Source organism: Rhagoletis pomonella, unplaced genomic scaffold (genome assembly GCF_013731165.1).
Source record: "Rhagoletis pomonella isolate Grant_MI unplaced genomic scaffold, Rhpom_1.0 Rhpom_scaffold_00012, whole genome shotgun sequence".
Taxonomy (NCBI): Eukaryota; Metazoa; Arthropoda; class Insecta; order Diptera; family Tephritidae; genus Rhagoletis; species Rhagoletis pomonella.
The window spans coordinates 13,083,124-13,106,980 of NW_023458566.1; the positions used below are offsets into that span (position 1 = coordinate 13,083,124).

The 23,857-nt window shown below is 33.8% G+C and overlaps 2 protein-coding genes across 2 annotated transcripts; both read left to right on the top strand.

Moving 5' to 3' along the window:
- Nucleotides 1–9,907: 9,907 nt before the first annotated feature.
- On the top strand, nucleotides 9,908–16,280 carry LOC118747588. The gene is made up of 3 exons (XM_036481640.1): nucleotides 9,908–9,919; nucleotides 13,144–13,381; nucleotides 15,648–16,280. The coding sequence occupies exons 1-3, from the start codon at nucleotides 9,908–9,910 to the stop codon at nucleotides 15,884–15,886; spliced, it is 489 nt and encodes a 162-aa protein (XP_036337533.1). The 3' UTR covers nucleotides 15,887–16,280.
- Nucleotides 16,281–21,306: 5,026 nt separating this feature from the next.
- LOC118747862 (ninjurin-1-like) lies at nucleotides 21,307–23,359 on the top strand. The gene is made up of 4 exons (XM_036482046.1): nucleotides 21,307–21,591; nucleotides 22,461–22,566; nucleotides 22,668–22,867; nucleotides 22,961–23,359. The coding sequence occupies exons 1-4, from the start codon at nucleotides 21,532–21,534 to the stop codon at nucleotides 23,132–23,134; spliced, it is 540 nt and encodes a 179-aa protein (XP_036337939.1). The 5' UTR covers nucleotides 21,307–21,531; the 3' UTR covers nucleotides 23,135–23,359.
- The last annotated feature ends 498 nt before the right edge of the window (nucleotides 23,360–23,857 follow it).

Here is a 23,857-nt window from a genome sequence, read left to right on the forward strand (position 1 = left end):
AAAAAAAAGAGAACCATTTTGAAATATGAGTGTTTTTACTATCTAGATAATAATTTATGCAACCTCACATAGGCGACTTTGCATTTTGTTGATACGCGGTTTTGTACTTTAAATGACGATGTACAGATTATTAAAGACGATCTAAATTACACTGTGTGACAAAAAAAAATTTATATAGTTTTTTCGAGGTTCACACTTGTTGTAGGTCTATTCAAGCAGTAAAATCTGCATACTCAGAATTTTAAATACACCCTCAAAATCTGGGCTTAAGGTCAAAAACCGCGTTTTTCAAAGGGTGACGCACAGGTATACCTGCACGTAACTTTACTTCTGTTTACCCGGTAAAAAATACGTATTTATGTATGTGATTCAAGATAAGACATTTCGATGTTTAAATTGATAATTTATCTTAAGAAATGGCAAAGGAATCAGTGATCGGACTTCCAAAAAATTTGTGTGGTAGAATCTAAAAAAAGATGTAGTAGATTTCATAAAAATGTGGTAGATCTCAGGTTTTCGATCCAACTTTGTACAAAAATTAAAAAAAATCTGCAAGGTTTCTCCTAAATTGCAAACATTTTAATTAGAATCTAAAACCAAAATTAATTTTAGTATAATAAAGTGCAAGATTTAAGTTGATAAAAATTCCGTTGGTTTTGGCAATTTTTTTCCTTGACAGTTGCGAACATATTTTGAAAGATTTCTGCAACCTTGCAGAGTGCTGCGAGCTTTTCTTTTTATCACATCACGATGTAGCGAACAAATGTACGCTCGTTCCAGAAATGCTACTTGTGATTTGCCGATTTTGACAATTCTCAAGTAAAAGTAAACAACGCTTTAGAAATTTGAGATGCACTGAAATTTGCTAATGCTTTCACAAAAATCGCCGGTTTTTATAATTTTCGCTATTAATTCTCTTTATAAATCATATATTTTGCAATTTAACTCAATAAAACCATGGTTGATGTCGAAAAATTGAATATTGAGAAAATTTACTATTTTACAGTTTATTTTATCCTCCCATTCTGCCTGTTGTTAGTGTTTAGTGTTGGACAATTTTTGCTCTTAAAATTAAGAAAATTATGTTGAGCAAAAATAAAACGACTCAAAAACGCGAGTATGTGGTAGATGTCAGACCTTGTGTGGTAGGTGTGTTCAAAAAGTGGCAGATCTACAACAATGTGGTAGAAGTCCGATCACTGAAAGGAATCTTACAGAGTATATCGATGGCTGAGTGGAAGATCGACCTATCTCGGCAACCAGTTCGAAAACGCCCTATCTCAGAAAATTTTTTAACAACGCGCTATCTCAGAAAACTTTTCAAGAACGCCCTACTTCAGAATTTCATTGAAAAACGCCCTATCTCAGCTGCCGTTTCAAAAACGCCCTATATCAGCTTATTTTCAATGTATTTTCGTTTGAGATAGGGCGTTTTTGAAATGAATTCTGAGATAGGGCGTTATTCAACCAAATTCTGAAATAGGGCGTTTTTCAATCAAACTTTGAAGTAGGGCGTTCTTGAAAAATTTTCAGAGACGGGGCGTTTTTGAACTGACTTCCGAAATAGGTCGATCTTCCACTCAGCCATCGATATGAAAAATTTAAATTTTTAACTTTTTTTCATTTTAAATTACGACTTGTCCGACTATTTTGTTAACTAGTATACATACATAGGGTGCCCATTCTCAAGACAAATTAACCATTTATAAATGGTTGTAAACAACGAAATGTTTTCTCTTAAATGGCATATGTAAGTATTTTTCATCGGGCAAACAGAAATAAAGTTACGAGCAAGTATATGCTTCAACCTATGAAAATCGCGTTTTTTACCTTCAGCCCAGATTTTGAGGGTGTATTCAAAATTCTGAGTACCTGTGCGTATATATTATTTTTGTTTATTACACTTCAAATCTCACGAAATCATAAATGCAAAAGTATGGTTGACACCGGATCAGCTGTTTAAGTATTTATGACCAAATGGTTAAATCGTGTGAATGAATGTGGACAGTATTTGTCACTTTACTGCTGTGCGCAAATGTGTGCCAAATCATTTGGATCTTTGGCAGCCAAATCGTCTGATCGCAAAACAAATCATTTGTACATCGCTATCCAAATGCGCAAATGTGGACAAATCTAAATTTGGCATTTTGTGTACAAATGTACAAATCGTGTGATCCCTGCTTTAGTCTATGGCGAATTTCTTCCATCCTAATGCCATTCGGCCAACAAATACACCAATATATTGCACCAAAAATCGCCACAAATACTTCAGTTCTAAAGCAGCTCCGAAGTGTGACAGCGGCTTAGGAGTAGCAAATAAATGCCTGCCTGAGGTCCAATGGGATACAGAGCTCTTCGATAAGCAGGCACATTGTGCTTTCATATGGCCACTTGGTGGTGATAGTGCGCTGTACCAACGTCCAAAGAAAGTCATTTTACGTGTGCGAATAATATATCGCAACTTGTACCGACTAATATAAATCGATAATTCATTTAGTAAGTTTATCTGTTATGCCGACCCTATTGGCTAATGAATTTTTATAATGAATATCATTATTTCGATAATTTTGCTGATCAATTTATCGATAAAAAAGTGATCGTTAAAGATCCTTTGCACATTTAAAACCTTAAGACAAATTATACAATTAAATCATAGAAAATAGGTTAATGAAAAAATATCGTAAGATTCGATATAAGCTTATCGAAAAAAAAAATAATAAAAAACATCAATCAACAAAAAGCTTTATATAAAAACCAAGCATTTAATTATACTTTTTATCGTAAACATGCTAACTGTTACATTCTCTGGATTTTCCATAACCAGCAGCAGCAACAAATAAATATTTTGCGAATAAATATGCACTTTAAAATACATTTTTGAGAATATTTTAATTTGTTTTAATGATTTTATTTATTGCTAGATTTATCGAAGAGCATTCAATTCTTCTTTTTCTAAGCAATTTTCGCCGAGTCCAAAACAGCACGCCAGTCTTTTCTCTTCTGTGCGAAGTGACGCCAATTGAAAATGCCAAGTGAGGCCAAGTACTTCTCCACCTGGTCTTTCTAACGCACAGGAAGCCTGCCTCTTCCTCTGTTACCAGCATCGCGACCCGCGTTGAATACTTTCACAGCTGGAACGTTTGTGTCCATTCGGTATTAATTTATTCATTTTGCTAGCTGGGCTACCCAATTTTGGTAAGATATATATATATCGTTACCTTAATATAAAAAGGCCCTATCTCACATCGTCGCTGAAACACAAAAAGCCGTAACTAACGAAAAAATGCAAAATTCACTTTTCGATTGATTATGATGCATTTCATAGAATTATAAGTATCCACATCATTTTATGTTAAACAAAATTTTAGTTAGTTACGGTTTTTTTGCATTTCTCCGACGATATGATATAGGACCTTTCTATTTTAAGGTAACGATATGTATGTATTTCATATATGCATACATAAGTAAATAGAAAATGCTGTACTTCTACGAATATAATAAACGGAGTTAACTCTTACCAACATGTCTAAATAGATTTTTATGTAGGTACATACAGTGGCGGTCAAAAAAGGATGAATGGTGTTTCGTTTTTAATATTTACAATATTTTTCAAGCTAAAATTGTTTTGGATATTTTTTTTTGATAAAAATATGGATCAGCTTTAACAAAAACTATACAAATCACACTTTAAAACTTTATACAAAACTCAGAAAAATTCCACAAATTTTTATCTCAATTTCGAGCTTTTTAAGCAGAATTTTTAACAAGTTTATAAAATTCTAGTAAAATAGGCGCAAGTTTTGCGCGGCTGAAAATCGCATTGAGTATTTTTTTTTTTTGTTTTTCACTTTTTTCCATATAAACGAAAATTTAATATGGAAGAATATGCGCAAGTTTGCAAAAAAAAATAAAAAATATAAAAGTCAATTCCAGTTTTCCTAAATTTCGCTATTTGTATGAAAAAAAAAACATAAAAGCCGTCGGCAATGCGGCGATTTTTTAGCCGCTCAAAACTCACACTTGCACTAGAATTTTATAAGCTTGTTAACTGTATACCCAAAAAATTTCTAAAAATTCTGGTTAAAAAGCACAAAATTTAGATAATTAGATGTGGAATTTTTCTAGGTTCTGCATAAAGTTTGAAAGTGTGATTTATACAGTTTTTGTTGCAGGCTTAAACCATATTCTTATAAAAAATATCAAAAAAATTTTAGATTGAAAAACATTGCGAATATTAAAAACGAAACACCATTCATCCATTTTTGACCGCCACTGTATGTCTTTGATTAAAATGCACGCTTCTAAATATATTAAAAGCGATAAATTCATTTTTACTTTTTAGCGTCAGGTGATACAAGCGACTTGCAATTGATTAGCATCGGTTTCATTTTTATTAATATTATATTTTTTATTTTTTATTTTTTTTTTTTGTAATGACCGGAATTCAAATCAAACTGGAATGTTCAAAGAAATGTGCGCTTTCATACAAATACAATTCTTGCATTCCTTAACCGGCATAGACCAAAACTGGCTCAATGCCATCGGATCCCGACAAAGGCGAAACTCTGGCTTTTCAATTAAGAAACATATTTTATTGTTTTATGATTGGTTGTTAAGTATAGCTAATTGCATTAAGAATGCACACGCATACATATGCAAATATATGGGTGCAAATAGTAGTTCACTGAACTTTGGGAAACATGTGTCTGAAGTAAGGTGCCGACTGGTTTGTGGAGGCCACCGAAGTCCAGGTGAATTGTTGTAGGAGTAATTTGGCGGGACTTATGATAATACAGATTTACATATTAACAAAAAAAAAATAATTATTTGGCAAGTCCGTTTCACAGCAAAAGTTGGGTGATTTTTTTTTTATTTATAAAATTTTTAAGATTCGAAAGCAAATAAAAAAGTGAACAATGTGGTTTAGATGGGGGTTACTTTATTCAGTCGTACAATCCTTAAGTTTATTTTTATTTCCTCGGCTTCAATAGCCTATCAGATCAATAGAATTATCCGTACATTGTCGACCAAATATATAGAACTGAACTTGACGAAATTCAGTTATCGGGGATCTGGTTACGATGGGCAGTAAAAAGGGCGCACTTGGATATTTACGATCATTTGGGTCACTACGCTAATCACTAATCGCTGCATGGGATTAAAAAAACTTTAACTCGCAAAGGTTGGTTGGTTAAGTTGGATGCAGTATCCAGGACATGATTAGCGGATTTGGAGCCTTTTTGATGCTTTTATCGTGAAAAAAAAGAATTTTCATTTCTTACAAGAAGTGCTAGTTACTGCCCGCTTTTCTAGTTTTTTTAAGGGTTCCGAAAGTTTTTTCGTCCTCTGAGTCACTTTCTTCGCATGAACACGTATTATGGTGTTCGCTTATTCGTCTTTTTTCCCAAACCAGTTGTTGAGTTATTCGAAAAATTGCAATTAAAAAAAAAAACCGGTTACCGATTTTGAAATTAAGAAAAACCCTAATAAATGGGTTTTATTTTATATAGTTTTCATATAGTGAAAATGCTTGAATTGAAGGAGAAGCCCTCCCGAACACGTAGAAAACATTTAAGCGCCAAACATTCATTTATTGGAATCAAACTTATTTAATTTTAGAATTTAATTTTAAAACTAAACTAAAACTAAAACTTTTATTGTGAGCTCAGGATCCGGTCTATTCGATATTCGAAAAAACTGAAAAAAAACCGCCCATAGATATATAAAAAAACCGGTAGAAACCGGTTTGGAAAAACCGAGTCAATCACCCTAATACGTATTCGTATTAGTTTTCGCATTCGCCAGCGTGTTCGTTTTAGCCGCTGTCTTCGGATTGTATCCGCATTAGTATTCGTATTCCACTTCGCATTATTCGTCATAAATATTATTCTCTGCATTCAGCTTCGACTTCGTCGTCGTATGGTTCATATCTGCATTTGTCTTCCTGTTAGTGTCCGTCTTTGTACCTCGTCTTCTTATTCGTATTCGTCGTTCGTCGTTCCACTTCATATTCATGTTCGGATATGTGTTCATGTTCGTATTTGTGTCCATATACGCCTTCGTATTTGTCTTTGTTGTCATCCCTTTATTCGTATTTGTCTTCGCATTAGTATTGGTCTTTCTATATGTCTCTGCTTTTTTGTTCGATTTCGTGTTCATCTTTGTATTCGTCCTGATATTTGTCTTCGTATTCGTGTTCATCTTAGTCGTCACATTGCGTTTCGTTTTCGGCTGCTCTTCGTATTTTTTCGTAATCATATTCGCTTTTGGCTTCGTTTTGGTATTTCTCTACGCATTCGCTTTCGAATTCATCTGCTTGTAAAAAAAATATATATGAAGCAAAAGAAAATGCAAAAAAAAATCACCGTTACCATCCCAAATCGACTGGTGATTGGAACATCGACTTATCTCGGCAGCCAGTTCGAAAACGCCCTATTTCAAAAATCTGTACAAGAACGCCATATTTCAGAATTTGGTTGAAGAACGCCCTATTTCAGAACTCGTTTCAAAAACGCCCTATCTCAGCTGCCGATTCAAAAACGCCCTATATCCAGCACATTTTCAATACATTTTGAAGTGAGATAGGGTGTTTTTGAACCGAACTCTGAGATAGGGCAAATTATGAGATATAGCGTAGATAGCGAGATAGGTCGATCTTCCACTCAGCAGTCGAAGTACAATTCAAATTGAAGAGCTTGCAACAATAACTATACACAAATGCGAAATTTCGACACGCGATTGCAGTTGTATTTTTTTGAATTAATTTTGAAACCATAAAAACTTCCGCTATCTACAGAAAAATACAATTTTCCAGTGGTGTTTTTTGTTATAAAATCGGTTCAATGGAGCCGGCAAACGAAGGCGGACAAAATTTATGTTGGTTACACAGGTCAGTGTTGCCAGGTTGACGATTTGGTCATCATTTTGAAGAATTTTCACTGCCATGATGATTTAACGATTTTTGTGACCCAATGACGATTTTTATAGTAGTGCCAAATAAGAAGAATGACGATTTTTATTTATGTGCAAATTTGGCTAGTTCTCAACTTTGAAGATAGTTACACAGACAACTAAAAATTGCAGTTTAAACACCTATTGTGAATTTACCGTTTCTGTTAATACATAACTGTGGTATCGAAATTATATCATGTGGCAGCACTAGTAGTAGTTATCGATAAGTAGTTTTCTTCTTTGTTCATCACTTTTTCTGTAGTTTTTGGCGGTCAAATTCGTAATTTTTGCGTTGTGATGTTGTATTTATATTTTATTGAACGAAGGGAATTATGAATAATTTCTTTAGCAAAACTTGTAAGTATGAACAGTTTTCAATACCCACCGATGCGATATAGTTACCATCAAAAATATTTTTGTTAAAAGTAATGCGAATTTTAAAAATTCATAAAAATGTAAAACTTTTTATTGTTTTTACGTATAGCAATCAGACGCTAAAATAAAATTAAAAAAAAAACCGAAAGAGCTTCCTGCTTCTGTTTATTAAAACGACGACGATTTTTACCTGCAAATTACGATTTTTGAGTGCCAAACTGGCGATCTCTCACTTCAATGACCTGGCAACACTGACACTGGTACATACATTTCGTGCCTTCCCTTGAAAGCCCGACCATGTTCTAAGCTTTACCGCTCTCCCCAGCAACATCTCCCGGTATTCACAGCCAAAGCGTGTCAGCTAGTCTCGTTAGATTTCCTTTGGTAACCACCGATTATACCAAGTCATCAATCAGTTCATCGTCGTTGACAGCTGAGAGTCATCTGTTGTATGTATATACTTTGTCGCCACTGAGAGCCGTTACGATTATTGGGAGCTACCGGCTGTGTTTCATTTAGTTGGAGAAGTGGGACCTCCATTTGACTTTGGATTGACTGAATGCTACCTTAGCCTGCGAAACGAACACGATTCCGTCAGACAGCCAACATGGCGGCTAAGAAGATGAAGTAAAACTACCTTCCAAAAGTCATTGTATAATTGTTTACCCTACACTTTAATGAAATTAAATTTTGGTTTTCAAATCTCAAACACAATCACAAATAACTGCGAAATTTTCCAATAAACAAACGTTAGAAGAGTACAGAAATTAACACGTATGTATACCAAAATGTGCAGTAATATACAATAGAAATTTCAAATCGCTGTTAAGAAGTTCATAGAAACTTTACCCAATACACCAGGTAAACTTAGCTGTAAAATATTGGTATTTACTCGGTCCCATCTAGTAGAGAACTGTGTCGAATCACTTGTGTTAGTGTTTAAAGCCGGCTGACATTCAACAACTTCTTGCATAGTTGCAAGTTTGTATTCCGAATTGTTTTGTTAATACGCCTCTGTCGATCTTGTTGGCTTATACATACGTACATATGTATGTAGCCTTCAGTGTAAAACCGTATAGAGTAAATAAGTCCAGGTACAACCTATGCCGGTTGCTCCCTTTAAAGAACTTCTACTTTTTTGTGAAAGCTGAGTTTTCGACGAGCTTTAGACCTCTAGCCCCAAAAAAAGTTCGCCAGATGTTAAAAAAAATATATAAAAAATTAAAACGGTATGCTGCACCAAATGAATTAATTACAGTAAGCCAAATTATTTATTATTTTTTTTTAAATTAATAAAAAATGAATCACACTAGCATTGCCTAAGTGCATAAAAAATACCTTAATTGTCCGCTCAATAAATAAAATGCTTGCTTACGTTCAATTACTACCTACCGCATACTAAATGTTTCTAATTCATTAAACAACCTAAAAATAGCCAATTTTTCGCGCTTTGCAAAAAATTTGCGCGAAACGCAGAAATTACAACCAAAAAAAAAAACACTAAAAAACATTAAACCGTAAATGTAGCTAGTTTTCTTATCTGAAAACATGCTAACAATACTAGCAACGGATATAGATGTCGGATTGTTTGATTTATGCACTGTCTAATAGCTTCCTACTCCCACCTGAATTATTTGTTAGCCTTTTGTTGTTGCTATCTATGTACATATTTTGATACGAGTATTAATTCGAACGTGCGTTCGTTCGTTTTACGTTCGTCACTTGCTTGCGCTGTTAATCTCACAATCAATCAAAATAACTGTTTGTTGTACACACACACACACATACACACACCTTGATACAACAACAAGAATCTTCAGCAAACGAATTTACCTCCCGAAATCTGAGCTTTAATTGCTCAATTAATGACATGTTATGCTCTTCAATTGTGAGCGCCGCTTGCTCAAATGGCTCAAATGGCCCACAAATGGCACAAATGATGCTCAACAATTTTGAACGCTAAACGAAATGCTGTGTTGCTTTGATTTCATCGCAGTGGTTGTGCTCGTACATACATATGTACATATGTAGTTGTGTGATCGCGTTGCGGCGATCCTTTCTTTCGATACCTGTCGTCGCCGACTCGCCGAATATATAAATGAATCAATTGAAATTAATGCTTTCATTTCCACTCGATATTTTAATTATGAAACACAACGCAACACAACGCGGCGACTTTGACTAAAACACAATTAAGAAGTGCGAAGAACAGCAAGCGAAAACCGAGACATACTACATAGTTGGGATTACGGGTTGTGTGAACAAAAGTGAATTTGAACATAAGCGAAATGTTTTGCTAATTCTTAGCTAAGTGTTGATTCAAAATTCAAAATTAGTTCTAGATTAAAAAAAAAAAACAAAAAAATAGTTGAGAGACATTAAAAGCTCGAAATATTGTAGTTTCGAGCGCCGAAAAAATTTAATGAAAAAACTTTTGTGCGAATAAAATTACCAACCAAAACGGTGCATAACTATTTGAAATAGCAACCGACAGCAACGCATAGAAAGTGTGTTTGAACAATTTGTGGCCAAAAAAAATATATATTCACTAAGCAGTTATTTAAACTTCAAATCAAACAAAATGCAGTTAACGGTAAGTGACATTGGTGCCTACTAGCTGTTAATCAATTGCAAAGCACCAAAAGACCCAATCATGGCTAAAAGTTATTGCAGATTTTTAGCGCTCCCGCCAATTAGCCGAATAAAACTTTCCCCGCTATCTAAGTAAATACATACACACACACTTTGTTATTGCAATGATGGGGGACTTTCCATTTTTCGCAGCTGCTGTGCTTTGCCTTGCCGTTCGTTCTGTTGCTGTGTTGCAGTTAAAAATAACGATTTATTTTGGCATTGCTGTTGACTCCACCCAACCATTCTGTGTTCTCTCTGTTCGATAATTCGGCATATATATTGTTTTTGTTTTTGTTTCTGTTATTTGTTTTTTTGTTTTTGCTTTATTGTTGAGTTTTAGCAAGACTTCATTGTTACATTGTTAACCGCAATTGCTTCCGTATCTTTATTTAATGCCGGCATGCTAATATACATATACGTATTTACGTATGTATGTACGCAAGTATGTAAAGCGTTGCATAATTTCGATATGTATGCGTACGCGTACGCGCCAAAGGCAAAGTGCTGGTAACAATTTGTGAGAATTTGCCCGCCAAGAATTAGGGTGAAACGCTTGTTTTTTGGTGTTTTTTTTAATAAACTACTGAGTCATCAAAAGCGGCTCAATTGGCATTTTTTCAAATGACTAAATGAAGAGATTGCTTTTATTTTCTGTGGCTATAAATATGGCGAAATTTCACAATGAAATTAAATTGCTTGCATGCTTGATCCAATTTCATCATGTAGGTATGACTCAGTTTGGATGGCTCAATGATCAAACTTATTTCAAATTAGTAATGCTTCGTGGCGCCGCAAAATCAGTCTTGCGTTGGTCAATTGAAAAGTACGCAGTGTTTAAAATCCGAAAGTTTTGAGGTTCGTTCCTATGAAGAGTAATACCTTCCTAATTTAGCTCGTATGGTATGCGGCTCCCGAATGAGGCCATGCAAATACTTGTAAGCTAATTATAAACTTCGATTTTTGCCTTAGTGCCCACTGTGTATGTAGCGGGATATAATTCGATCTGTTGGCTAACGAGATTCAGCGTACTTATCTGACGTCACTCCTAAAAATTTAAATCGCAGACGTAAGCCAAAAAAGCCTGTCGGTACACTGCTAGGTCACATCTTATTCTGGGTGCTGAACTTTTCGACTCATACAAAGCATCGTAGCTTGGATGAAGATTTCTAAAGCATTTAGCTGCTTACTCGTCATGGCTGCTTTCTACAGCGTCTGAACTATTATGGTCATGATAATGCAATGAAATGCAATTCATATGAAAATATGCCCAAAACTGCTGAAAATATACTTTTTGCTTGCACGTCGTTTTCACTGGAAAGGCAAAACTTAAGAACAATGAGTCACGAGACTCGAAACTAATAACATATTTTTAATTATATTACGAACGATTGAAAAGTCTCAGATGGTTTTAAGTATGTTAGTATAACAACAATGATAATTCTCTGAACTAAAGAGCGATGCCGAAAGAGACAATAGTGGAATATAAATTTTTTTTCTTTTGAGTTTTGTAATTATCCATAGGAAATGCTGACAAAGACTTTCAGCTCTTGAGGCCCAAATCACATAAGTAGAGGGGTGGTCTATGTAAATTGCAGGTTGTGGAGAGGCATGATTTCTTTACCAGCATTCCCGAGGTGGCACAATGTTCGAAAAACCCATTACACATTTACATACTGCCTTGAAGAAGATAAAGCGACAAAGCGCACTTGCTGTTACCACCCTACACCTATGGGACTTGTTGGTTTTAGTTTCGACTAAAAAATATCCAGTAGCCTGCTTGTTCTTTTTATTTTGCTGCCCGCTTTCTTCTTGTACTGTTAACCCCTTCTGGGCCTTAAGCCTATAATTAAAACTATACACGACGAGCAGAGTGCCTTTTCTTATTTCATTAAAAAGCCTATGGTTTTTTCCTTTTGTTAAAAATATCATGTGAAGCAGTTAAAATTTGCCTACTTTTATAATGTGCCTCATTTTATTTAGCCATTTTTAACATAAAGAAATAAATTTTTTTACCAAAATTAGAAAAATTTTCCAAAAATTGGGAAAAACATTTTTAGAAAAGAACATCATTTAATTGATTGAATGCCTATTAAATACCGGAAGCTTACACGTCTTAAAAAAAAAGTAATTTTCAGAGAGAATTTTTTTTTTTAACTTAATTAATTAAAGGATTTTCTTCTCTAAAAATATTTTTTAAATTTTTCTAATTTTGGTAAAAAATTGTATTTCTTCAATTAATCAAATGATTTTCTTCCCTAAAATATTCATTGCTGGCAACAAAAATTTTTGGAAAAGGTGTACCTTTTAAATTAAAATATTTTTTCTTTCTATTTAGTTTTTTGCAAAAAATTTTTTCTCTCTGAAAATTACTTTTTTTTTTAAAAAAAATGTAATATTTTTCTAAAAATTTATTTTCATTTTTATGAAAAATTATGAATAGTATTTTTTAAATTTTTTTTCTACAATTTTGTTTCTTTTTACAAAATTTATGTTTTTTAAAAATATATACATTTAAAGTATCACTTCTCGCGATATTTCTATGAGTGAAGAAACTCGTTTAGAAACATGTTTCCTTGATCTGGTAAGGGTTAAGTAAGCCACACCCATTTTGAGGAGCTTTAAGAAATCTCTTATTCGAAAGGGATATAGTAATTGCAAAACGTTGGACTAAACGTTCGACTAAACGTTTTTTATATAAAAAATTTATTTTATTCACAAAGCCACTAATTTATCAAACTGCCCTGGTATCTTATGTACATATAAAGTTTTAATCCTTTTCCTGTACTTTAAAAATGTGCTTTATATGAATAGTTATTTTTTGTCATACATATGTATATACTTAATGAATACAGCATAGGGATTAAAACAAATGTGCTATGTAAATATATCGTAAAATAGTTCAGGCGAGGATTCGTTTTTGTACGTTGGCATTTTAGTGTTCGCGCCTTAAGTCTTTTGTTTCTATGCAGGCTTCTGGTACGCGCTAGCGTATACGTAACTTATAATGGCCAAATTTTAGTACACATGTATAGGCTATTTTTATGTAGTTTACATATTTACATTGTCAACCAGTTTTTTGTAATGCTGTATATCAGTTCTACAGTTATTAAAAATTAAAGTTTAGTGAAAATTAATAAAACTAGCCTTAAATAAAAACAATGCATATACATAAAATTATACAAGAAAGCACATCATTTATTTATTATTTTTGTTTTATCTTATTTATTTTCTCAGCTCCGATTACTGCTCATCACAATTATCGCTTGTGGCTTCATTGGCAAAAGCAATGCCTATTGTTCGCTTGAGAAGATGAAGAAATTCGCCATGGAAGCGTGCGAGCATCTATTCATGCAAGACGAGGCGAGGGAGAAGCGTTCGCTGTCCATGCAATATGATCACAATGTAATACATCACAATGAATGTAAGTTAAAAATAAATCTAAATGCGCATATTTGCCAACACTCATACATACATATCTATATATTCACACTTTAACTATGCTTGCGTACGTTCTTGAGAATTTTGATACCTCATCATAAGCTTAAGTGTAAGTACATGTTTGTATGTGTATGCATAGCGCGACGACACATTCGCTGTAGTAGTAGTAGGAAATGCAGCGTATGTACATACATGTGTACGTGTTCAAAGCGCACTAATTTGGCACGCGCTAATTTATTGTCAACTCAAATATTCCGCGAGGTGTTAATTAGACTCAAGTAAAAAGTTATTTATTATGCGTTGCCGCTAAGTGTTAAACTACTGCATATATTTATATACATATGTACATACATACATTTGCCTCCATGCATACGTGAGTCTGTCGCACGTTGATATGTGTTGACTCAACGTCAACAACGTAGTTAAATGCAAAAATGCACTCTCCTTTAGTGTAACGCAATAAAAAATAAAAAAAAAACAAAAAAATAACAAAGTAAATATAGATTTTTCGTGTGCTTTTCGAATATTACCCATAGTTAATGTCGATCAGGCGACAAGCTTGTCCACTTGTCATTGTTTACAACTGGCGGTTGCTGGTTGCTGTGGTGACAACGGCGGCTAACTGATACGAAAAAGGTCACCAAGTCAGTCAACTTTGGCATTGATTATTATGAATTTCACTGTTTTTCTGCCAATTAAATATTGAATGAGTAGACTTGAAAATACTAAAATATAAATATAAATTGTTTTTCTATAAAAGTGCTTCATATATGCAGCCAAAAGCGGAAGTATGCATATTTGCGCGTGTTGTTTGCTAAAGCAGCAGTTACAAAAAGCACCTGCAAAAAGGTAGTAAAACTATTTATTGAAAAAAAAAAGAAACGCTATGAGTTAGTATACCTCAACCGTTTAATTATCGAATACTTTACTTTGTTTAAGAAAAGTACATAAACATACATTTAAGTACACGTATGCGGTGGTGCAGTTGACTTAAATTTTAAATCTGACACGCCATTTCGACTTTTCGCTCAGTAGTTCCAAATTAAAAAATTTCCAAAAAACACAATTTTTTGGCAAAAAAAAAATCGTGACAAAAAGTTCAAAAAACTTGTGAAAATACTACCAGTAAAGTGAGAATTTTAATGCCGCCACCCCCTAGGATTGTTCTATACCGAAAAAATATACCCCTATTTTTTATTTTGAAAAGAAAAATATTTAAATATTCCTCAAAGCGCTTAAAGTTTTCCATGTATTTTATTCTTATTTTTCGTAGAAATGGTATAAAATTCGTGGAAATCTATATTTTTCGATGGGAAAGCTGTTGTACTCTTCAGGAGGCCTTCAATATTATTATCTTTTTTCTTTATTTAAACATTTTTTAATACTATAGATTTTTTTTTTTGGTCCCCCATTGCATTTTCTGGGGTTTTTTTGCGGACCTATAAAATATAGTTACCATCAAAAAATTGTTGAGAAACAATTGAGTATTATTACTGGGAATCTTTCGAAGACAAGGCGTTTTCCGATCGAAAAATATTGATTTTCAAGAATTTTATACCATTTCGACGAAAAGTTGTTTGTTCCCTTTAAGCACTCCCTAATTTTTTTTATCTCAAAAAAAAAATGTGGGAATATATTTTTCGATATAGAACAATGGCGGCGATGGCGGCATTAAAATTCCGACTTTTTTTTTTAAATGCATTTTTGGCCCACCCTACTGTGCATCATATGCAAGTGATACGCTTAAACACTAAAGTAAAATTAATTGGAGTATCTAGATGGTCGTCATGATTCTTCGAACCGCGATTTTTCGGTACATTTCGGGATGGCGCGACTATACCAGGATTCTCCGTACTATTTTGGAAATTTAGAGACTTCGCGAGACTACTTTCCTAAACAGTATTTAGTGAAGCACATAAAAGTACTGGGTACTGTAAAAAAAGTAAATATATTTACTTCAAGTATGTAAATACTATCATATTCGGTATTTAGTGACATCCAAAATACTTAAGCATATAGTACCTGACGTTTTATTACAGCATACTGTATTAATTGTGTACTGAGCTAACACAAATTTACCCATTACTGATATATACATGTGCACATACATATATACAATATTACTAAGCCTAAATTTATTTTCGATAGCAATAGCTTTTAAAATAAATATTTTCCAACATCTACATATATTTTTTTTGTATCAGCCAATTTTTCTAAAATCCCCTTTTCTCTTTCATTTCCATTAACAGATCCCAAAATCAACGATAAGAGTCATTACATCAGTCGCAGTTTATATCCACGTGGTGGTTATTTGAAAGTGGGTCAAGAGCATTTCCAAATTCTCAGTCAAATCGATGTGGTGCCACGTTACAAGCCAAAGAAGCTGCATCACGACAAGAAGGAACGCTATAAGCGTGAACATGCGCTCAGCTACAACAACATACCCTATTGTTGTTACAACAAATGTGAAGAGGATTTCTTTTGCTAAGCGTTTTACAAACTATTTAGCGCGATTTTGCGTCGTGTCACAAGCAACCGTCCAGCGGGTGGCAGACTGGCAGATAGAATCAGCCACCTTTAGCCATTCCAATTCCAGCCAATTAAAAATGCGGCCAATAGTCACTTAAAAACAACACATACATACATACATATGTACATATGTAAATACTTTACTACTAAATGTATGTTGGATTTTTATACCTACTATTAATTTTTTACTTGTACAGTTTAAAGTTTAGTTTTAATTCGAATTTTAGTTAAATATGATATTCCTATTAGCGCTGCTAAGCGGCGCACAATGCACCATGTGTACCTTATTGATTAGTATTTATTATTATTATTATTATAGACATACATATGTATGTATGTGCATGCTTACACACATTGCAATGTATTTTCATATACATACATATATGTATAGACACGCATGCATACAGATAAGTATTTCGTAAAAGAAGAAGAAGAAGAAAAACAAAACACATTACATGCCAAACAATGTCAAGTTGTTAATATCTAATTTCATTTCACATTTATTCAAAGTGGTTTGTGCACTGTGTGCATACATATTTACATACATATGTAAGTATGTACATATCTACATATCAACAACCATTTACACGCTCATACAAACATTATTCAACTATCTTTCGTTTCTTATCCATCAGTCAGTATTAGCAGTGAGTAGATACTGCCTATTCCTAAACATTAACATCAATGTACTACCATCATTCAATTACTTCAATTTGTTATTTGTTTTATAAAAAAAATAATCGAATAGAGTCCAGATGAATTAGTTTAAGCTTTTGTCATACTACATATATATTTTAATAAAAAAAAAGAATTGTTTAAAATGATGAAGTTAAATGCTCCATGTGCTCGATTGTGAAACAAATTTTTAGCATACTTTTAGGCGGTAACAATCTGTGGTGAGTTAACCCTTTCACGTATCTGTGGCGAAAAGGAACAGCCGCTTAAGTCGGCTTAAGATAAAATATAATTATAATAATATCGTATTCTATTAACAAAAACTACACACTTAGGCCTTCTTGCATATTATTTTAAAAAATTGTCGAACAATATCACATCTCTAAATTATCTATTGAACGAGTTATTCACTCCTCAAAGCGTCTGGCTACATTTCCCAAAATAAGGTTTCAGAGCCCTTACCAACAGAGAGAGCTGAAGCTTTTGAAACGCGCAAGGTAATCTCGAACCGCGCTAGGACAGAATGGCCCTGCGATTGCACATGTCTTGGTCTTCGCCGAGTGCTCGCTGAGCCAAAATAAGGCTGCACACTTGTGTTCCAACTGTCACAGCATAAATTCTCGTTTTTTGATTAAGGGGCAGCCGTACATCTTTATGGTTATGCTGAATCCATGTGCTACAGACTGTTATGCTTTGAGCTCCCGGCGAAATTGATCAGCCGCAGTTCAATATCGGAGGGTTTGTCAAAAACCTCTTTCGGGACCACCATCTGAGACGCCGATTTATATATCGTGAATGAGAAATTTAGAAGTCTCGTCCTTCTCTGCCGTCGGGGCCCAGGTCAAACCAGGCTTCCTCCTTCACCAATTTGTCACCTCTCTTATTGCCTTCCATTTTCCTATGTTTGGGATACCAGACAAGAGCAATGATCATTGAATGATAAAACTGAGCACAACTCCATTTTACATTACTTAATCAGCTTAGATGTGGTAACGGGGTCCCCAAGATACACTGCAGACTAGTTGTTGCTGTGCTTATGGGACACTGACTCACACCATCCCTCTTGGTGAAACTAAGACAAGTACAGGGGGACAAATGTCTAGCATTCTTGAGCACCTTCGAGCACACTCTGGGCCACTGAGCAGCATCCTACAGATCTCGATGGATCTTCCATAGCTGACCAAGATATCAGCAAATTACAAAGACTCAAGAAATGGTACATCGCAAGTATAGTATGTAGAGTTTAAAATCTCTACCTCAATTTCAATTCAATTCATCGCTTAAATTACTGCGTCAAATAGATCGAAACTTCAAGGTAGGGTTGGTGGAGGGTTCTTCTACCGAAAGCTCTCCATTAAGACAAAATTCTGGCTTTCGAACTACTGCAGTACTTTTTCAGGCAGAAGTAGCTGCCATTAAGAAGTAGTGTCAGTCAGAAGTAAAAAAAAAAATAAAGAGGTAGGTTGGTTGGTTGGCAGCGGCTCTGATACTCTGACACCCAAGTGGCTGTTACGGCCCTAAACGCAATGGTGGTGCACTCGGACTGGTTGTATTAGACTCATTTAGGTTGCAGGTCATTGCGGGAAATTGCATGGGGGATGACTTGGTACGGAGAGGTCGCCTTGAAATGTTACAGCGGGTAAGGAAAACCTCTGACCTCCTGTAGTGCACTTTTAGACTCACAACACTCAGCGAAAATCAGTCACGAGTATTATTGAATATCTAAAACATAAGCTAATCTGACCGAGCACCGAAAGCAGGTGTAGAGCGTCATCGGCTTTATAGAACCTAACTTACTCTGGAACAACTTTGTACTGTATCAAATGATATACATACATATGTGGTAGCAATGCCCAAAGAGGCAAAGGCAAAGAATCACAGTTTGCATATTCTCGCATAAAAACAAAAATTCTTTGGAAAAAAATACGAATGCCATTATCGGAAAAATTATATACAAGTCGCTTATATCATTACGATTCTGTGAAAGCATTTCGAGCCTAGTTAGTTGCATGCAAATAGCTGCGAGTTTATTATACCACATACGAGCTCTGCCATATTTGAAGTCCATTAATTAAATTAATTTTTTTTGTCCACCGAGTATGTCACCTACACATGGATTGATTGCAGATACATACATACATACATATGCTTATGGATGAATGTGTTTTCATGAATATTTATACTTTCCGATTAAACGTCGCGTTGTCTTGATAAATCGAGCGAGTTGATACGTACATAGTTGCGTGTTAAATATTACTTAAGAAGAAAAATAATTGACTTTTAGTCTTGGAATGTCGTCTAATACATACATATGCATTCTAATGAAACTTAATAAATAGTTAACTTAATACATAATCTCATGTGGCTATAAAATCTATATATCGTGCCCTAACCGCCAAAATAAAGTGAGCGACATTTTTTTTTCAAAATTTTCTTGTTGATGCAGAAATGCATCTAGAACAGTGATGCTCAAAACAGCGCCCGCGGGCGGAACTCCTCAAAGCTCTGTGCAGATTTTATATGGACGCCCACAAAGTAAAAGCTCTCTCTGAGCATCACTGATCTACATGCTCTAGGAATATTTCTGCATCAAAAAGAAAATTTTGAAAAATATTTATGTAAATGTGTAAATATTTAGATTGAGAAATATCTCAATAATAATAATACTTTGGCGCTTACACTTTTTCTAAGTGTTTGACCGAGCTTCTCCTCCAATTTGCGGTGTGCGTTTTGATGTTGTCGTTGTTGTTAAATATTTAAACATTTCTATATTCTATTTTGTAGGTAGAATTGTGTTAGTCAATACTTATGTGTTTCAGTGGAAACAACAAAACGGCGTGATAATACTCTTTTAACATCAATGAAGAAAGAGCTGAAACACTTTTGTTTTTTTTTCTCGAATTTCACGACAGTTCTTGGCAAGCCAAAAAAGGAAAATAAGATAAAAAAAAATCGAATCGTAAAAAAAATCGAATTCCTTAAAAATTAAAAACAAACATATCAACACGAAAATTTCATTGCTTTCTCTCTGTTGGCTATGGGAGCCAAACATTAAACATACGTACATATACATATATAAGCTACATACACACATAGTAATTCTGCTCGAGTTAATGCTTACAAATAATCTCCAGCATAAATACATATGTATGTATGTATGTAGTATGACTAAGCATATTCAGTTGATGCAGATGCGGGCACATACACCTGCGGTCAACTAATTAGCATCGAAATTCAAAAAGATTTTGCTTGCAACTTATGCTTTTTTATTTATATAATTCAATCTATAATAGGAACCACATAAATAAAAATTTCAAAGCTTGCACAAATTTTCAAAATTTTTTTTTGTGGAATTTTTTTAGCCCGTTAAATTTTAGTCTAATAAAGTGCAAGTTTCAAGTCGCTAAAAATTATCGTTAATTTTATTAAATTTTTTTTGTGTGGAGGGTGTTGCGGATTTTTTTTCCATATAAAAATAGGTTTTTATCATGCGTTATATGAAAACAAAAATGCGCAACACCCTCCACGAAAAATCTCCATCAATCTAAAAAATCAACGGTAGTTTTTAGCGATTTCAAACTTGCACTTTATTAGACTAAAATTGAATAGCTTCAAAATTGCATACCCGAGAATTTTCTATATATCTGTGTTCGTATGGAAAAGTAGCTTATGTCGAAAGGTTGGCTTTAGTATAATGCGGCAATCCCTTTATTTTTTAAACGGCAAGGAATTTTTTGATGAGACTTAATAAGAATATTGACTTGCTAGTATCGGAACTATTTCTTCCACGTTTATTTGCTAAAAGTTGTTCAACGGCTTACCGCCAGTGAGTCATTCGCAATCGTATGCTGCGAATGCCGATTTATACTAAAGCCAGCCTTTCGACATAAGCTACTTTTCCATATGAACACAGATATGTATTCTGATTAAAAATTTTGATTAACATTTTTTTAAGTTTGATTAATTTTTTTTGAAATTTGTGCAAGCTTTGACACTTTTACTTATGTGGTTCCAGTGAATTATATTTCAAATGAAAATGATTAAAAACAAATAAATAAACATAAGTTATAGACACTATCACCTTGCATTTCGATGCTAATTAGTTGACCGCAGGTGTACATAAATTGAAATGAATGTACATACATTTGGGGGATTTCTCAATTGCCAACAATACCCCCGACTTTCCATCGAAAATTAGTAATGCATATTTTACTCCAATAGAGCTCCAACAATATCTATGTGTATGGATATGTATGTATGTATGTAGATGCTTATGTTTTAGCCATTTACACGCCACTGTTTCGACTACAATAAGACTGGTGAAGTATTTGATGCTGAGCGCATTGTTAATTTTATAATCCAATAATAAATGCGTGTGTATGTAGAGAAACACAAACCTTTGCATGTATTTAAAATTGAATGCGCTCTGATGCTTCTTTTTATTTGCCGGGATTTTACCACAGAAGCTCTGCGTGTTTTGTATACAAAGCTATGCCTGCTTTTGTGTGGCAAGTTTCTTCTACTCTTTCACGCATCTCAACGCTAGCGATCGTAGGCGGCAATAGTTTATTGGAAGGCAATGGAAGTAATTAGCCAGAGGCAGCAGGCTCCTTAGCTGAGATCGCACGCTGGGGGAATTTTAAAAATCAGTTCATTGAGAACCTCGAAGACGTCCGCTCAAGTGACTGGTGCTGGTGGAAAAAAAATATAAAAATAGAACAATAAATGAATTTTATTAAATTTTAGGGCTAATCGCATATTTAAAACATATATAAATTACGAGACCCGTAAATTTGGAAAAGAATTAAACTGCAAATAATAAATATACAAATCCCTGTCAACATTTTATCAATTTTATAACTGTCCGCGATCGGCTGTTACAATACATAATTGTAAATCATAAAAAAAATAAAAAAAAAAAATCAAACAATGTCAACAGCTCCGCAACCAAATGGATTACTGCACACAAATTCCGGCTCCAAAGAAGAGGTGAATATATTTTAGTTACTTTGAAGTTTTTCCCTTAAACTATGACTAATACCACTGTGCATGCGCTTGTGTCTGTGCCTCTGAAGTCAACCGGGAAAACTTTGCTTAGGTGTTAGCGATACTTAATAAATCTGCAACGAGCGCTGTTAAATAGAAATAAACAACTACAATGTATATATAGTTTTAGTTGCGTGTAACTATTAAACACGGTAATAAATAAAGTTTTTTAATTAGCCATTTTGTATAGTAAAGTTTTTTTGCTTCATTTTAATCGTTTGTATGCACAAACCCTCCGAAAATTTATGGAACGTTGATAAAACAAAATATGTTTATTGATCTAACATTTGCCAATAAACATGTACCGCTAGCTCAGACTGAAAATTTGTTAAGTCCATTTTTTTCAAATTTCACAGGAGATGAGAAAACCTCACAAGTCTCGTTTTCTTCATATATTTTGCAAAAGCTTCCATAGCATAATTTTTGCGTATTCAAAGCAGAACGTAACTCCACACGAATCAGCAGAGTTCGAAATTTTTTGGTATTATTTTGAGTTTATTGAATTTTTCAACACATGTGTGGATTAACTGCAACTGATCAGAAAGTCCAATGCTGTCTCGAGGGAGACGTTACTGAAAGCTTCAGATACCTAAAAAAGCTGAATAGGACAATAGTGAAATTCTCTTTACAACTAAAAAATACGAATAGAAAATTCTTTTAACGGTTTATCTCAACATACATATGTGCTAGGGGGATGAATCATTACACAGGGAACATTTCCTTTATTTTTGTCTTAACTAAGCTAAATAAAATAAATTATTTTCTCCTTTCCACTTAAAGAATGTGTAATAATTAAAAAAGTATGTTTTCAGGAATCGTTTAATATCGAAGATCTTCGTTCGGAGAAAGATCGATTAACATATAATCACTTTATGGATTCGGAACGAAACGAAATAGATGGACCAATACAAATTCCAGGTAAATCTTTATAGGTACATATTTTTATCAAAAATATGTATGTATAAAAGAAAAAAAGTATAAAAAAGTACTTAACAACTTTTCACTTTTCGCATTTACAGAGGAGATGGACGCCCTTGAAGACTTTGCTAGCGTAGATGTTAATGCCTACGCGCACAAGAAAACTCTCGCCCAGGGTATGATGGATTTAGCATTACTTACAGCGAATGCCAATCAATTGCGTTATGTATTGGATTCCTACACCAGACATCCATATTACTATCCCAGCTTGATTTTCTTATTACTCAGTATTGGCTTCCAGGTAAATAATTTGACATACATACTATTCGTTTTAATAAAGCGAAATTAAAATTTTCAATATTTCCCAACTGTACACACATACATACATCCATAGATAGCTGTTGGTGTTGGCTTAATTCTCACCAGTCGTTACAACATTGAAGACAAAAGGGAGGTGTGTCGTGCAGAGAAATTTAGCAACTATACAATTTGTGGCATTTTCATAGTTACCGTTATCAATGTGTTCATTTCGGCATTTGGTGTTGCAGACGCGCCTGACGATAAATAATCGTGGAATCTACGCTTGCTGTTGTCGCTGTCCATGAATACATTTAACGTAAACAAATGCTTTAAAATATTTTGGTGCTATTTTTCACCACAATTTTTAGCATTGTAATTTAAAAAAAAAAAAGAGTAGCAAAATGCTTTGCTGTAATTGGGCCATTCCATAAAAGCAGCATTCATTTTTATTGTAATCCTTTTTAAATTATACATATATGTATGTATGTAAGTATACAAACATTTTTCGAATATGTTTCAAATTTATGAAATTTTTATTTATTTAAGAATATTGAATTAAAAGAAATTTTTAAAAGTAGTACAAATAATTATAGCAATACGGCCTGTTAATTTCTCGAATCATTTATTTACATGCTCAAATATATATGTAAGAGTAATCATTAGTACATATAAGTACATATGTATATATACATATACTTATATCTCCATACAAATTTAAATATGTATTAATTAATTAAATATAAGTCCATGTGTATACATGCATATTCATTTTTTATACGGAAAGTTTTAATTTATATTATGGGTATTCACCTAAATACTTGAATGCCTCGTAACCGCGTAAACATCGATATTCTAGTGCATCACTTTACAGGAGGAAATATTTTTTAGTAGCATGGTTCTGTTAACATATCCTAAAAAAAATTTCTGAAAAGGGTCAAAAAATCAAAATTTTCAAAAAGTCGGATCAAAGGGTATTGCCGCTTAAAAAGGG